The sequence below is a fragment of the Rhinopithecus roxellana genome, chromosome 5 (genome assembly GCF_007565055.1).
Source record: "Rhinopithecus roxellana isolate Shanxi Qingling chromosome 5, ASM756505v1, whole genome shotgun sequence".
Classification (NCBI taxonomy): domain Eukaryota; kingdom Metazoa; phylum Chordata; class Mammalia; order Primates; family Cercopithecidae; genus Rhinopithecus; species Rhinopithecus roxellana.
Genome location: NC_044553.1, coordinates 29,708,805 through 29,723,587, shown reverse-complemented (window position 1 = coordinate 29,723,587; position 14,783 = coordinate 29,708,805). Strand labels below are relative to the sequence as shown.

Genomic DNA, 14,783 nt, shown 5'->3' with positions numbered 1-14,783 from the left:
GGGATTACAGGTATGCGCCGCCATATCCAGCTAATCTTTTGTATTTTTAATAGAGACAAGTTTTCACCATGTTGGCCAAGCTGGTCTTGAACTCCTGACCTCCAGCAATTCACCCACCTCAGCCTCCCAAAGTGTTGGGATTACAGGCATATGCCATTGCACCTGGGCCATGTATTAACTCTTATAAGTGGCCTGGAAGGGTAAAAACTTCGCCCATAAAAGAACCCAACTATTGCTACTTAATAGCAGGATCTACCTTAATGATATAAGACAGATGGTACCAAGCACCAAACATGAGTACTTGGTTAGGAAACACATCAAATCCTACTCCATGTCTGATGTCTGACTTCGCCCTATCTCTCCTACCTACTACCACCACCAATGGAAAAGAAAGGGGACTGGTTTACCAGGGAACCAGTAGAGGCTCTGCTATATCAGGCGCCTGAAGATCCCACCGCATTCCCTACAGCTTTCCCTCTCATTCACCATGCTTTAGCCACACTGGCCCCTAGAAAACACCAAGCCTTCTCCCAGGGCTCTAGTCCATTCCACTCCCTCTTCCTGAAACACTTCTCACCTTGTTACATCATTCTTCACATGACTATACTCCTTTCAGGTCTCAGCTTAAATGTTTCCTCCTCAGAGAAGCTCTTCCTGATCACCCCATAAAGGTGGGTCACCAACACTTTCCAATGTTCTTTGCCACTGACATCTATTTATTCACTAGCCTTTATCACTACTTGTAATTGTTTGTTTCCTGACTCACACCCACTAGATTGTAAGCTTGCCTGAGGGCAGGACCATGTCTTCTCTATTTGTCAATACATATTCAGTGTCTAGTACAGTAGTTGGCACACAATAAGTGTTCATTACACATATGTTCAATGAATTAGTGAACATTAGGAGAGCTTCCCAGGCTTCAGTTTGTTTTCGGATCTCCAGGACCACAGTAGCTCACCTTGTACATAGGGCCCCATCTCTGGATGCTCCCTGACCCGCAGGGTATAGGGCTTTTTTTGACCAGATTGCTTCAACAGATCCCGCACCCGTTCATTATAGATTTCTAGAAAACTAGACAGAAGTAGAAAAAGGCAACATAATTACATTTTGAAAAAAAGTAGAAACAACACTGAGCTAAAAATCAGGAGGTCTTAGTTCCTGTTCCAGCTCCACGTCTGACATTCCAAGGCACTAATCAAGCCAAGGTTCCCCCTTGAGTCTCTTTCCATATATACACAAGAGTTTTTTTTTAATTGTATTTTTATTTTTGAGACAGAGTCTCTCTATCTCACAGGCTGGAGTGCAGTGGCACAATCTCGGCTCACTGCAACCTCCGCCTCCCAGATTCACCACACCCGGCCACAGAGATTGTTTCTTGAGTGAGTTTCAAACATGACCCTTGAGCTCTATTGTTCTGTGAAGGCATCTCAAGGGCTACTTGACAGCCAGGGTCAGCTGGGCCACAGAAGGAAAGACCTGCTTGTTAAGTCTATGAGTAGGAAATTAAGTTTTCTACAACCAAGGGCCTAAGTATGTTTCTTAGCTCTTGTACTGCAAGATATTTCTTCTGTGGCTTTTCTCCATCCCTGTGGTGACTCTGGAAGCAAAGAGAGGACAGCTGAACATGGCAGAATTTGGAGTGGAAGGAGAACTACTGTAGGTTCCAGAGCTTGGTAGATTCTTACCTTACTTTTATCCTACAGGAGGAAGGCAGTGAGGCACAGTCTTTCTGCCTGATGAAGAGACCCTGCACAAACCAGAGGGTTGGGGTTTCATTGTAGGAACTGTACAGAGACCTACTTTGAGAGGATCCAGCCAAAAGATAGTGTATACCTCACATATCCGTGGTGTCAGCCCAACAGAGGCCTGGAGAACAGAAGAAAGGAAAGCATTATTGTTTACTCAAGATGATGCTCTCCCCCACCGAATACCCAGGCACCATCCTCAGCATGGGGATGGGTGCCTGGACTCCTTGTGCTAGCCTCTTCACTTCAGGCAGTTTCACTAGAGAATATAGAAGACTTTTATGTGCCAGTGCTCCGAGAGACACTCAAGGAAGAAATGTACCAGATGAGAGGCATATGTATCAACCATAAGAAGGAAAAGAGGAGGCCGGGCGTGGTGGCTCACGTCTGTAATCCCAGCACTTTGAGAGGCCAAGGCAGGCGGATCACGAGGTCAGGAGATCGAGATCATCCTGGCTAACACGTGAAACCCTGTCTCTACTAAAATATAAAAAAAATTAGCCGGGCGTGGTGGCGGGCACCTGTAGTACCAGCTACTCGGGAGGCTGAGGCAGGAGAATGGCATGAACCCAGGAGGTGAAGCTAGCAGTGAGCTGAGATGATGCTACTGCACTCCAGCCTGGGCGACAGAGCGAGACTGTGATTTAAAAAAAAAAAAAAAAAAAAAAAAAAAAGAAGGAGGAGGAAAAGAGAAGCCAGCACACCCAGATACCTGCTTTTATGCAATGAAGGTTACATTATTCTTGGATAAAAACACTTTACCAATGTTCCTCCTAGACTCCCTACACCTGGGGATTGGAGTATATGAGTATTCAAAATACACATTTAGACCAGGTGTGGTGGCTCACCCCTGTAATCCCAGCACTTTGGGAGGCTGAGGTGGGTGGATCACTTGAGCTCAGGAGTAAGAGACAAGCCTGGGCAACTTGCGGAGACCCTGTCTCTGGCTAATACAAAAAAAATTAGCCTGGCATGGAGGCGTGTGCCTATGGTCTCAGCTACTCAGGAGATTAAGGTGGGAGGATCACTTGAACCCAGGAGGCAGAGGCTGCAGTGAGCTGAGATTGCACCACTGCACTCCAACCTGGGTAACAGAGACCCCATCTCAAAAACAAAACAACAAAAACAACAACAACAACAACAAAACACATTTAGAAAGAGGTAGTTTTCTCATCTTGTATCCAGTGCTAACTTGTACTCGGTTAAGGGCTTTATACTTTTGGTTTAGCAGCCAATTTCTTCTTTTTTTTTTTAATTATTATTTTTTTGAAATAGATTTTCTCTCGTTACCCAGGCTGGAGTGCAATGGCACAATCTCGGCTCACTTCAACCTCCATCTCCCGAGTTCAAGCAATTCTCCTGTCTCAGCTTCCCGAGTAGCTGGGAGTACAGGCACTTGCCATCACACCTGGCTAATTTTTATATTTTTAGTAGAGATGGGGTTTCACCATGTTGGCCAGGCTGGTCTCGAACTCCTGAGCTCAGGTGATCCACCCGCCTCAGCCTCCCAAAGTACTGGGATTACAGGTGTGAGCCAACGCACCCAGCCCCAATTCTTTTAATGTCAAATACTATGAAATCACACTAAACACAGGACAAAGTGAGCAATGAGCTAGGTCCAAGACATCAGGGATAATCATCTAAGAGGAATCATGTTGTATAGAATGTTCCTGTGTAGTGTTTATTTGTTACCCACCTAACAGGATATATATACTTTTAGAGACAGGGTCTCTTTTTATTTATTTATTTATTTATTTTTTGAGACGAAGTCTTGCCCCATTGCCCAGGCCAGAGTGCAATGGTACAGTCTCAGCTTACTGCAACCTCAGCCTCCCCAGTTCAAGTGATTCTCATGCCTCAGCCTCCTAGATAGCTGGGATTACAGGTGCATGCCACCACATCTGGCTAATTTTTGTATTTTTAGTAGAGACTTGGTTTCACCATATTGGCTAGGCTGGCCTTGAACTCCTGACCTCGTGATCCACCCGCCTCGGCCTCCCAAAGTGCTGGGATTACAGGAATGAGCCACCGCACCTGGCCGAGACAGGGTCTCTTACTCTGTTGTCCAGGCTGGAGTACAGTGGCAAGATATGGCTGATCACTGCAACTTCAACCTCCCAGGCTGAAGCCATCCTCCCACCTCAGCCTCCCAAGTAGCTGGGACCACAGGCATGTGCCCCCACACCCGGCTAATTTTTGTATTTTTTATAGAGATGGGGTCTCCCTATGTTGCCCAGACTGTTCTCAAATTCCTGGGCTTAAGAGATCTTTCTGCCTCAGCTACCCCAAAGTGTTGAGATTATAGGTGTGAACCACTGCGCCTGGCATCCTGACCAGGATACTTCTAAATCCAAAACAAAAAGGTATTCTTAAGGAACTCTGCCCTCCTGATTTTCTGTGATAAAGGAAGGCTCTCATTAAATCCTATGTACTTTTGAAAGCCCCCGGCTCAGAAGCTAGTTCTCCTGCTTTCTTCTAATACACAGATCTAACACATGTAGGCTTGGAGCTTGGCCACAATAATCAAATCTCTGCACAGCTCTAGCCTGCACTTAAGATTTAGTCCAGGTCTTGTCCACAACAAAGGTGCAAAACAGCTTCAAATAACGAACCTGGAGATAACAAGAAATTCAGGAGGACTGACGAGAACTGCTTTGTAGAAGGGAGCTGTAAAATTCTAAGGCTCTTCAGGGTTTAATAAAAAGGGGTTAATTATTCAAAGTTTACCTTCCAATTAAATGCTGAAAAACTTTTTTTTTTTTTTTTGAGACGGAGTTTCGCTCTTGTTGCCCAGGCTGGAGTGCAATGGCACAATCTCAACTCACCACAACCTCTGCCTCCCGGGTTCAAGTGATTTGTGATTCTCCTGCCTCAGCCTCCCGAGTAGCTGGGATTACAGGCATGTGCCACCACACCAAGCTAATTTTTTTGTATTTTTAATAGAGATGGGGTTTCTCCATGTTGGTCAGGCTGGTCTCGACCTCCCAACCTCAGGTGATTCGCCCGCCTTGGCCTCCCAAAGTGCTGGGATTACAGGCATGAGCCAATGTGCCCAGCCGAAAAACTCATTCTTAAAACAGAAGAAGGCTCATTCAATCTTCTTTAAGGTTGACTGACTACAGAAATCATATTCTATCTCACAGTAGTAAGGACAATGCAAGGTTCAGGCTTGCTGTGGCATTAGGACTATATCTCATTGTAATACTCACTGGGGTCCCCAGCATGGTATATGTCTTCCCAGAGCCTGTCTGTCCATAAGCAAAAAGGCATATGTTATAGCCTTTGGCAACTCCAGACAGTACTTCCATCCCTAAATCCTGGAAAACCTGTAACAACAAAAGCAGAGGAAATATCACTGTGGTCCTTCTTCTCATAGCAGATTTAGAATTATTTTCTAACCTAAAAAAATATATAAAATATTTCAAACATCCATGACTATTAATTCACTACCATTTCATAAGAATCAATTTAGCTTCATAAAAAGATAGCTAAGGAATATTCATTCATTCAGCCTGTCAAATTCTTTAAGTGCCTACTGTATCTAGACACAATACTGGACTCTGAAGATACAAAAGTAATATGGTCTCTAAACTTAAGGCAAAGAGAGTGTAGAAGAGCAAAGATATGCAAGCAAAATAATTCTGTATCTCTCGTAAGAAAATGTTTAATATGGTTAATCAGGTAAAGCTGCAGTGAAATATTGCCCAATAACAAAGAAATTCAGGGTCTTAGGATACCACACTGAAGATCAGTAAGATCAGAAGTTAGGGAGGTGTTTTCCATGTGCATTTATTTTCTATACACTCCCTCCTCAGATTGACCCCAAGAGCTGGCTGGTTCTGCTGGTCATTTACCCCTGCTTCAGTGAATCAGAAATAGGCAGAGGTCCTCATGTGAAAATTCCTATACTTGTTATACTGCTTGGAAGTCCTACTGAGCTCTGTTCGGCAAACTCTGGTCTCAGGAAAAAATAGCCAGTTTTATGGGGAAGGCACAGCTTCCTAGTTCAGCCAGTCTTCAGCAGAACGCTATGTGGGCATCTGCATACCCATGGCTGGTACGGTGGACATTTACCCTTTGTATTGTTGCCCAGCATCAAAATACTCTTCCTCTGAACCTTTGGTTGTGTCAGTCTCGGTGGGAAGCACGGCTCAATGCTCTACTATAGAAGCCAAACAGGCCAGATATTCCTCTCCACCTAGGAGACTAGCACATGAAATGAGGCCAGACAGGGATGGATGCAGTGGCTCATGCCTGTAATTCCAGCACTTTGGGAGGATGAGGTGAGTGGATCACCTGAGGTCAGGAGTTCGAGACTAGCCTGGCCAACATGGCGAAACCGTCTCTACTAAAAATACAAAAAATTACCCGGGCATGGTGGCGGGCACCTATAATCCCAGCTACTTGGGAAGTGGAGGTAGGAGAATCACTTGAACCCAGGAAGTGGAAGTGCAATGAGCTGAGATCGTGCCATTGCACTCCAGCCTGGGAGAGAGAGACTCCATCTCAAAAAAAAAAAAGAAAGAAAGAAAGAAATGGGGCTGACAACTACATGTCACTTGACAAGCTGAGTATCATTTGAATTTTGAAAGAAAGACATAAAAATAAAGAATAGTTAATAAATTGTCCATACTGGCATCAAGGATCCAATAACACTGCCTGCTGGGCATACAGTGGTAGAAGTGCCAAGTGTGGTGCTCAAATCAGACAATTCTGTGATATGGTTCTGCCTGGGGTCCCTGTTGCTTAGTATCCCATGTCTTCCTGCCCAATTTTCAACTTTCCCCTCAATTCTGTGACTCCTCTGATATGATTCCAAGGTGTAGTGTGTTCTTACACGTCAAAGCTGTGTGATCTTGGGCAAGTTACTTAAACTCTGTAAACTTTAGTTTCTTTAGGTATAAAATGTTTACTGTTGTATCTGTAATACAGGTTTGTTGTGAAGATTAAACAAAGTAATACACTTAATTAGGGACAAAGATAGGAGCTGCTAACTCAAGACTACACTCCCTGCTTTTTTTTTTTTTTTTTTTTTTTTGAGGCAGGGTCTTGCTCTGTCCCCCAGCCTGGAGTGCAGTGGCACAATCTTGACTTACCACAGCCTCGACCTCTTGGGCTCAAACGATCTCCCTACCTTGGTCTCCTGAGCAGCTGGAACTGTAGGTGTGCACCACCACACCCAGCTAATTTTTTTTGTATTTTTGTAGAGACAGGTCTCCCCATGTTGCCCAGGCTGGTCTTGAACTCCTGGGCTCAAGTGATCCACGTGCATCAGCCTCCCAAAGTGCTGGGATTACAGATGTGAGCCACTGTGCCTGGCCCTTTATTTATTTATTTATTTATTTATTTATTTTTTCTTAAGAGACATGGTCTTATCCTGTCAGCTAGGCTGAAGTACAGTGGCACAATCATAGCCTACTGCAGCTTCGAACACCCGGGCTCAAGGGATCATCTCGCCTCAGCCTCTTGAGTAGCTAGGATTAAGGGCATTTTTATTATTTTTTTCTTTATTAGTTTATTTGTTTTAATAATCAGTGTTAAGTTGTCATCAGTTTAAAGAAATGGGTTATTTGCAAGCCTCGTGGTAATCTCAAATCAAAAAACCTACAAAAGATACACAAAAAATAAAAAGAAATTAAAACATGCCACCAAAGAAAACCACCTTCACAAAACAGGAAGACAGGAAGAAAAGAAGGAGGGAAGAAAAGACCACAAAACAACCAGAAAAGAAATAACAAAATGGCAGAAGTCCTTACTCATCAATAATAACGTTGAATGTAAAGGCACTAAACTCTCCAATCAAAAGACAGAGCTAAATGGATTTAAAAAACAAGACGCAACAATCTATTGCCTACAGGAAACACACTTCACCTGTGAATACACATATACACTGAAAACAAAGGGAGAGAAAAAGATACTCCGTGCAAATGGAAACCAAAAAAGAGCAGAATTAGCTACATGTATATCAGACTAAATAGATTTCAAGACAAAAACTTAAAAGAGACAAAGGTCATTACATAATCAGAAAGGGGTCAACTCAGCAAAAGGATGTAACAATTATAAATATATATGCACCCAACACTGGATCACCCAGATATATAAAAGCAAATATTATTAAAGCTAAAGAGAGAAAGAGAGACCTCAACACAGTAATAGCTGGATACTTCAACACCCCACTTTCAGCACTGGATAGATCATTCAGACAGAAAATCAACAAAGAAATGTTGGACTTAACCTGCACTGTAAACCAAATGGACCTAATAGATATTTACAGAACATTTCATCCAATGGCTGCAGAATACGCATTCTTCTCCTCAGCACATGGATCACTCTCAAGAAAAGACCATATGTTAGGCCACAAAACACGTTTTACAGAATTAAAAAAAAAAAAATCTTCCTGAAAGATGGGTTAAGGAAAAAATAAATAATAAAACAATTCAAAAAAGCTGAAATCATATCAAGTATCTTCCATGACCACAATGGAATAAAATTAGAAATAATAACAAGAGGAATTTTGGAAACTATATACACACATGGAAATTAAACAATATGCTCCTGAATGACCAGTAGGTCCCTGAACAAAATAAGAAGAAAATTTTCAAATTTCTTTTTTTTTGGAGACAGAATCTCACTCTGTCACCCAGGCTAGAGTACAATGGTGTGATCTCAGCTCACTGCAACCTCCACCTCCTGGATTCAAGCAATTCTCATGCCCCGGTATCCCAAGTAGCTGAGACTACCGGTGTGCACCACCACGCCTGGCTAACTTTTGGTATTTTAGTAGAGACAGGGTTTCACCATGTTTCACAGGCTGGTCTTTAACTCCGGAGCTCAGGTAGTCTGCCTGCCTTGGCATCACAAAGTACTAGGATTACAGTCTTAAGCCACCACGCCTGGCCTAAAATTCTTGAAACAAATAGATATGGAAACACAACATACCAAAACAAATGGGATACAGCGAAAGTACCACTAAGAGAAAAGTTTACAGCAATAAGCATCTATATCAAAAAAGTAGAAAAACTTCACATAACCTAACAATGCATCTTAAAAACTAGAAAAGTGGCCAGGCATGGTGGTCCATGTCTGTAATCCCAGCACTTTGGAAGGCCAAGGCAAGAAGATCACTTGAGCCCAGGAGTTCAAGACCAGCCTGGACTCAAGCTCTATAAACTCTTGCAATATAGCAAGAATTCATTTCTAATTTTTTAATAAGAAAAAGAACTAGAAAAGCAAGAGCAAATCAAACACAAAATTAGCAGAAGAAAAAAACGAGAAATAAATGAAATTGAAATGAAAAAAGCAATGCAAAAGATCAATAAATTGAAAAATTGGTATTTTGAAAAGATAAAATTGATAAGCCTTTAGACAGACTAAGAAAAAAAGACTCACATAAATAAAATCAGAGATGAAAAAGGAAGCATTACAACTGACACTGCAGAAATCCAAAGGTCCGGTAGAGACTACTATGACTATACACCAATAAATTGGAAAACCTAGAAAAAAAGGGATAAATTCCTAGACACATACAATCTACCAAAATTGAACCATGAAGAAATCCAAAACCTGAATAGAACAACAGCAAGTAATGAAGCTGTAATAAAAATCTCCCAGCAAAGAAAAGCCCAGAACCCAATGGCTTCACTGCTGAATTTTACCAAACATTTAAAGAAGAACTAATATCATGCCTACTAAAACTGCTCCAAAAAGATGAAAAAGGGAATACTTACAAACTCATCTTTTAAGGCCAGTATTACCCTGATACCAAAACCACACAAAGATACATCAAAAAAAGAAAACTACAGGCCAATATCCCTGATGAACATTGATGCAAAAATCTTCAACAAAATACCAGCAAACCGAATTCAACAACATGTTAAAAAGATCATTCAGGCCGGGCATGGTGGCTCAGACCTGCAATCTCAGCACTTTGGGAGGCCTGACATGATGGATATCCCCATCTACCCTGATGTGATTACTACACATTATATGCCTGTATCAAAATATCTCATGTACCTCATAAATATATATACCTACTATATACCCATAATTTTTTTTTTCTTTTTCTGAGACAAAGTTTCACTCTGTTGCCCAGGCTAGAGTGCAGTGGCACAATCACAGCTTACTGCAGCCTCAATTTCCCAGGCTCAAGGAATCCTCCCACCTTAGCCTCCCAAGTAGCTGGGACTACAGGCATGTGCCCCCATGCCCAGCTAATTTTTGTATTTTTTGTAGAGATGGGGTTTCGCCACGTTGCCCAGGCTGGTCTCAAACTCCTAGCGATCTGCCCACCTCGGCCTCCCGGAAAACAACTGGTCAAGCACAGTGGCGCACACTTGTAATACCAGCACTTTGGGAGACTGAGAGGCCTCAGCTACTTGGGAGGCTGAAGTGGAAGGATTGCTCGAGCCATGGAGGTAGAGGTTGCAGTGAGCCGACATCACACCACTGCACTCCATCTACCTGGGGCAAGACACCGAGACACTGTCTTGAAAAAAAATTGGTATCAAAAACCCGCTCATAAACCATTAAATTAAAGAAAAGATGGCCAGGCACGGTGGCTCACACCTGTAATCTCAGCACTTTGGGAGGCCGAGGCGGTGCGATCACCTGGAGTCAGGAGTTCGAGACCAGCCTGACCAACATGGTGAAACCCCACCTCTACTTTAAAAAATACAAAATTAGCCGAGCATGGTGGCACGTGCCTGTACACCTAGCTCCTCAGGAGGCTGAGACAAGAGAATCATTTGAACCCGGGAGGTGGAGGCTGCAGTGAGCCGAAATTGCGCCACTACACTCCAGCCCGGGCAACAAGAGTGAAACTCTTTCCCCGGCCACCAAAAAACAAAAAAAAAAAAAAAAAAAAAAAAGAAGAAGAAAAGAAATAATTAAAACTCTTGCCAGGTGTGGTGGCTCATGCCTGTAATCCCAGCACGTTGGGAGGCTGATGTGGGAAAATCACTTGAGGTCAGGAGTTCAGAGACCAGCCTGGCCAACAAGGTGAAACCCTGTCTCTACTAAAAATACAACAATTAGCCAGGCACGGTGGCAGGTGCCTGTAATGCCAGTTATTTGGGAAGCTGAGGCAGGAGAATAGCTCGAACTTGGGAGGCAGAGGCTGCAGTGAGCCGATATCGCACCATTGTGCCCCAGCCTGGGCAACAGAACTAGGCTCGGTCTCAAAAAATAAATAAATAAATAAATAAAATAGTAACAACTAAAACTCTTTCCTCGTATCTTGAAGGTTTTGTTAGGGCTTGGTGTCATTCTTTTTAATAAATATGAAAATCATTCCACTGAGAGGGAGGTTACTTATCCAACAAAATACATGTAGTCCTCAGCCCTTAATACCTTCCCACAGAAAAGTTTCATGCATGTCTATTACAAACTGAAATTGCTATTAAAAACTAAAATTTTCACACAGAAAAGACATTCTTCATTAGTTTTTGTTAATCTACCAAAAAAAAAAAAAAAGGAAGAAAATAACAGCCGGGCATGGTGGCTCACACCTGTAAACCCAGCACTTTGGGAGGCCAAGGCAGGCGGCTCACCTGAGGTCAGGAGTTCAAGACCAGCCTGGCCAACATGGTGAAACCCCACCTCCACTAAAATACAAAAATTAGCCGGGAGTGGTGGCATGTGTCTGTAATCCCAGCTACTTGGGAGGCTGAGACAAGAGAACTGCTTGAGCCCAGGAGGTGGAGGTTGCAGTGAGCCAAGATCGCGCCACTGCACTCTAGCCTGGGAGACAGAGTAAGACTCTATCTCCAAAAACAGAAAATAGCTTTAAGGCTGGTGGTGGTGGCTCACGCCTGTAATCTCAGCACTTTGGGAGGCTGAGCTGGGCGGACCACTTGAGGTCAGAAATATGAGACTAGCCTGGCCAAGATGGTGAAACCCCATCTCTACTAAAAATACAAAAATTAGCTGGTTGTGGTAGTGCACACCTGTAATTCCAGCTACTTGGGAGACTGAGGCAGGAGAACCATTTGAACCTGGAACGCAGAGGTTGCAGTGGGCCAAGACTGTGCCACCACACTCCAGCCTGGGTGACAGATTGAGACTGTCTCAAACAAAAAAGAAAATAACTTTAAATGTTTATGATGTATTCTGTTTAAATGCATTTTAAATATTACTTATCTCTATGGGTCTGTAACTCCATTGTTAAAATAAAAGAATTATATTAGAAAACTTTATTCCGTTTTAGAAAAATTGCTACTAAATGCAGTAACAGATAACATCTTTACTGACAAGGGTATTTGTGTATTCACTATGAGAATTATTCTTATGTTTTATTATATAAACAATTATGTTCAAAGTAACAAAGAAAAAAAAAAAGACAGGCCGGGCATGGTAGCTCATGCCTGTAAACCCAGAACTTAGGGAGGCCAGGGCAAGTGAATCACCTGAGGTCAGGAGTTCAAGACCAGTCTGGCCAACATGGTGAAACCCTGTCTCTATGAAAAATACAAAAAATTAGCTGGGTGTGGTGACACATGCCTATAGTCCCAGCTACTTGGGAGGCTGGGGCAGAAGAATCACTTGAACCTGGGAGGTGGAGGTTGCAGCGAGCTGAGATTGTGTCACTGCACTCCAGCCTAGATAACAGAGGGAGATTCTCTCTCCAAAAAAAAAAAAAGACAACAGAAAATGGTGAGAAACAAAAATGATCCCACTATTCAGAGATAATACACTTTTTTTTAATATATATACTTTAAGTTCTAGGGTACATGTGCACAACGTGCAGGTTTGTTACATATGTATACATCTGCCATATTGGTGTGCTGCACCCATTAACTCGTCATTTACATTAGGTATATCTCCTAATGCTATCCCTCCCCTCTCCCCACAACAGGCCCTGGTGTGTGATATTCCCCTTCCTGTGTCCAAGTGATCTCATTGTTCAATTCCCACCTATGAGTGAGAACATGCGGTTTTTGGTTTTCTGTTCTTGCGATAGTTTGCTGAGAATGATGGTTTCCAGCTGCATCCATGTCCCTACGAAGGACACAAATTCATCCTTTTTATGGCTGCATAGTATTCCATGGTGTATATGTGCCACATTTTCTTAATCCAGTCTGTCACTGATGGACATTTGGGTTGATTCCAAGTCTTTGCTATTGTGAATAGTGCTGCAATAAACATACGTGTGCATGTGTCTTTATAGCAGCATGATTTATAATCCTCTGGGTATATACCCAGTAATGGGATGGTTGGGTCAAAGGGTATTTCTAGTTCTAGATCCTTGAGGAATTGCCACACTGTTTTCTACAATGGTTGAACTAGTTTACAGTCCCAACAACAGTGTAAAAGTGTTCCTATTTCTCCACATCCTCTCCAGCATCTGTTGTTTCCTGATTTTTAAATGATTTCCATTCTACTTGGTGTGAGATGGTATCTCATTGTGGTTTTGATTTGCATTTCTCTGATGGCGAGTGATGATGAGCATTTTTTCATGTGTCTGTTGGCTGCATGAATGTCTTCTTTTGAGAAATGTCTGTTCATACTCTTTGCCCACTTTTTGATGGGGTTGTTTTTTTCTTGTAAATTTGTTTGAGTTCTTTGTAGGTTCTGGGTATTAGCCCTTTGTCAGATGAGTAGATTGCAAAAATTTTCTCCCATTCTGTAGGTTGCCTGTTCACTCTGATGGGAGTTTCTTTTGCTGTGCAGAAGCTCTTTAGTTTAATTAGATCCCATTTGTCAATTTTGGCTTTTGTTGCCATTGCTTTTGGTGTTTTAGACATGAAGTCCTTGCCCACGCCTAAGTCCTGAATGGTATTACCTAGGTTTTCTTCTAGGGTTTTTATGATTTTAGGTCTAACATTTAAGTCTCTAATCCATTTTGAATTAATTTTTGTGTAAGGAGTAAGGAAAGGATCCAGTTCCAGCTTTCTACTTATGGCTAGCCAATTTTCCCAGCACTATTAATTAAATAAATCCTTTCCCCATGTCTTGTTTTTGTCAGGTTTGTCAAAGATCAGACGGCTGTAGATGTGTGGTATTATTTCTGAGGGCTCTGTTCTGTTCCATTGGTCTATATCTCTGTTTTGGTACCAGTAGCAAAACATGCTGTTTTGGTTACTGTAGCCTTGTAGTATAGTTTGAAGTCAAGTAGCATGATGCTTCCAGCTTTGTTCTTTTGCCTTAGCATTGTCTTGGCAATGCGGGCTCTTTTTTGGTTCCATATGAACTTTAAAGCAGTTTTTTCCAATTCTGTGAAGAAAGTCATTGGTAGCTTAATGGGGATGGCATTGAATCTATAAATTACCTTGGGCAGTATGGCCATTTTCACAATATTGATTCTTCCTATCCATGAGCATGGAATGTTCTTCCATTTGTTTGTGTCCTCTTTTATTTCACTGAGCAGTGGTTTGTAGTTCTCCTTGAAGAGGTCCTTTACATCCCTTGTAAGCTGGATTCCTAGGTATTTTATTCTCTTTGAAGCTATCGCGAATGGGAGTTCATTCTGATTTGGCTCTCTGTTTGTCCGTTACTGGTGTATAGGAATGCTTGTGATTTGTGCACATTGATTTTGTATCCTGAGACTTTGCTGAAGTTGCTTACCAGCTTAAGGAGATTTGGGCCTGAGACGATGGGGCTTTCTAAATATCCCTGGGATGCAAGGCTGGTTCAACATACGCAAATCAATAAACGTAGTCCAGCATATATACAGAACCAAAGACAAAAACCACATGATTATCTCAATAGATGCAGAAAAGGCCTCTGACAAAATTCAACAGTTCAAATTTTTAACAATTCAATGTTAAAAACTCTCAATAAATTTGGTATTCATGGAATGTATCTCAAAATAATAAGAGCTATTTATGACAAACCACAGCCAATATCATACTGAATGGGCAAAAACTGGAAGCATTCCCTTTGAAAACTGGCACAAGACAGGGATGCCCTCTCTCACCACTCCTATTCAATATAGTGTTGGAAGTTCTGGCCAGGGCAATCAGGCAGGAGAAAGAAATAAAGGGTATTCACTTAGGAAAGAAGCAGTCAAATTGTCCCTGTTTGGAGATAATACATTCTTAA

General features: G+C 42.2%; 1 protein-coding gene across 5 annotated transcripts in view; it reads right to left on the bottom strand.

Annotated features, from left to right (window-relative positions):
* STARD9 (StAR related lipid transfer domain containing 9) overlaps positions 1-14,783 on the bottom strand; it is a 150,750-nt gene that overhangs the window by 80,723 nt on the left and 55,244 nt on the right. For all 5 annotated transcript variants that reach the window (XM_030931371.1, XM_030931372.1, XM_030931374.1 and 2 more), the window contains exons 4-7: positions 4,955-5,071; positions 1,834-1,866; positions 1,686-1,747; positions 959-1,071 (exon numbers count right to left, since the gene is read on the bottom strand). In XM_030931371.1, the coding sequence (XP_030787231.1) occupies positions 959-1,071; positions 1,686-1,747; positions 1,834-1,866; positions 4,955-5,071 (325 nt within the window). The remainder of the gene's footprint in view (positions 1-958; positions 1,072-1,685; positions 1,748-1,833; positions 1,867-4,954; positions 5,072-14,783) is intronic.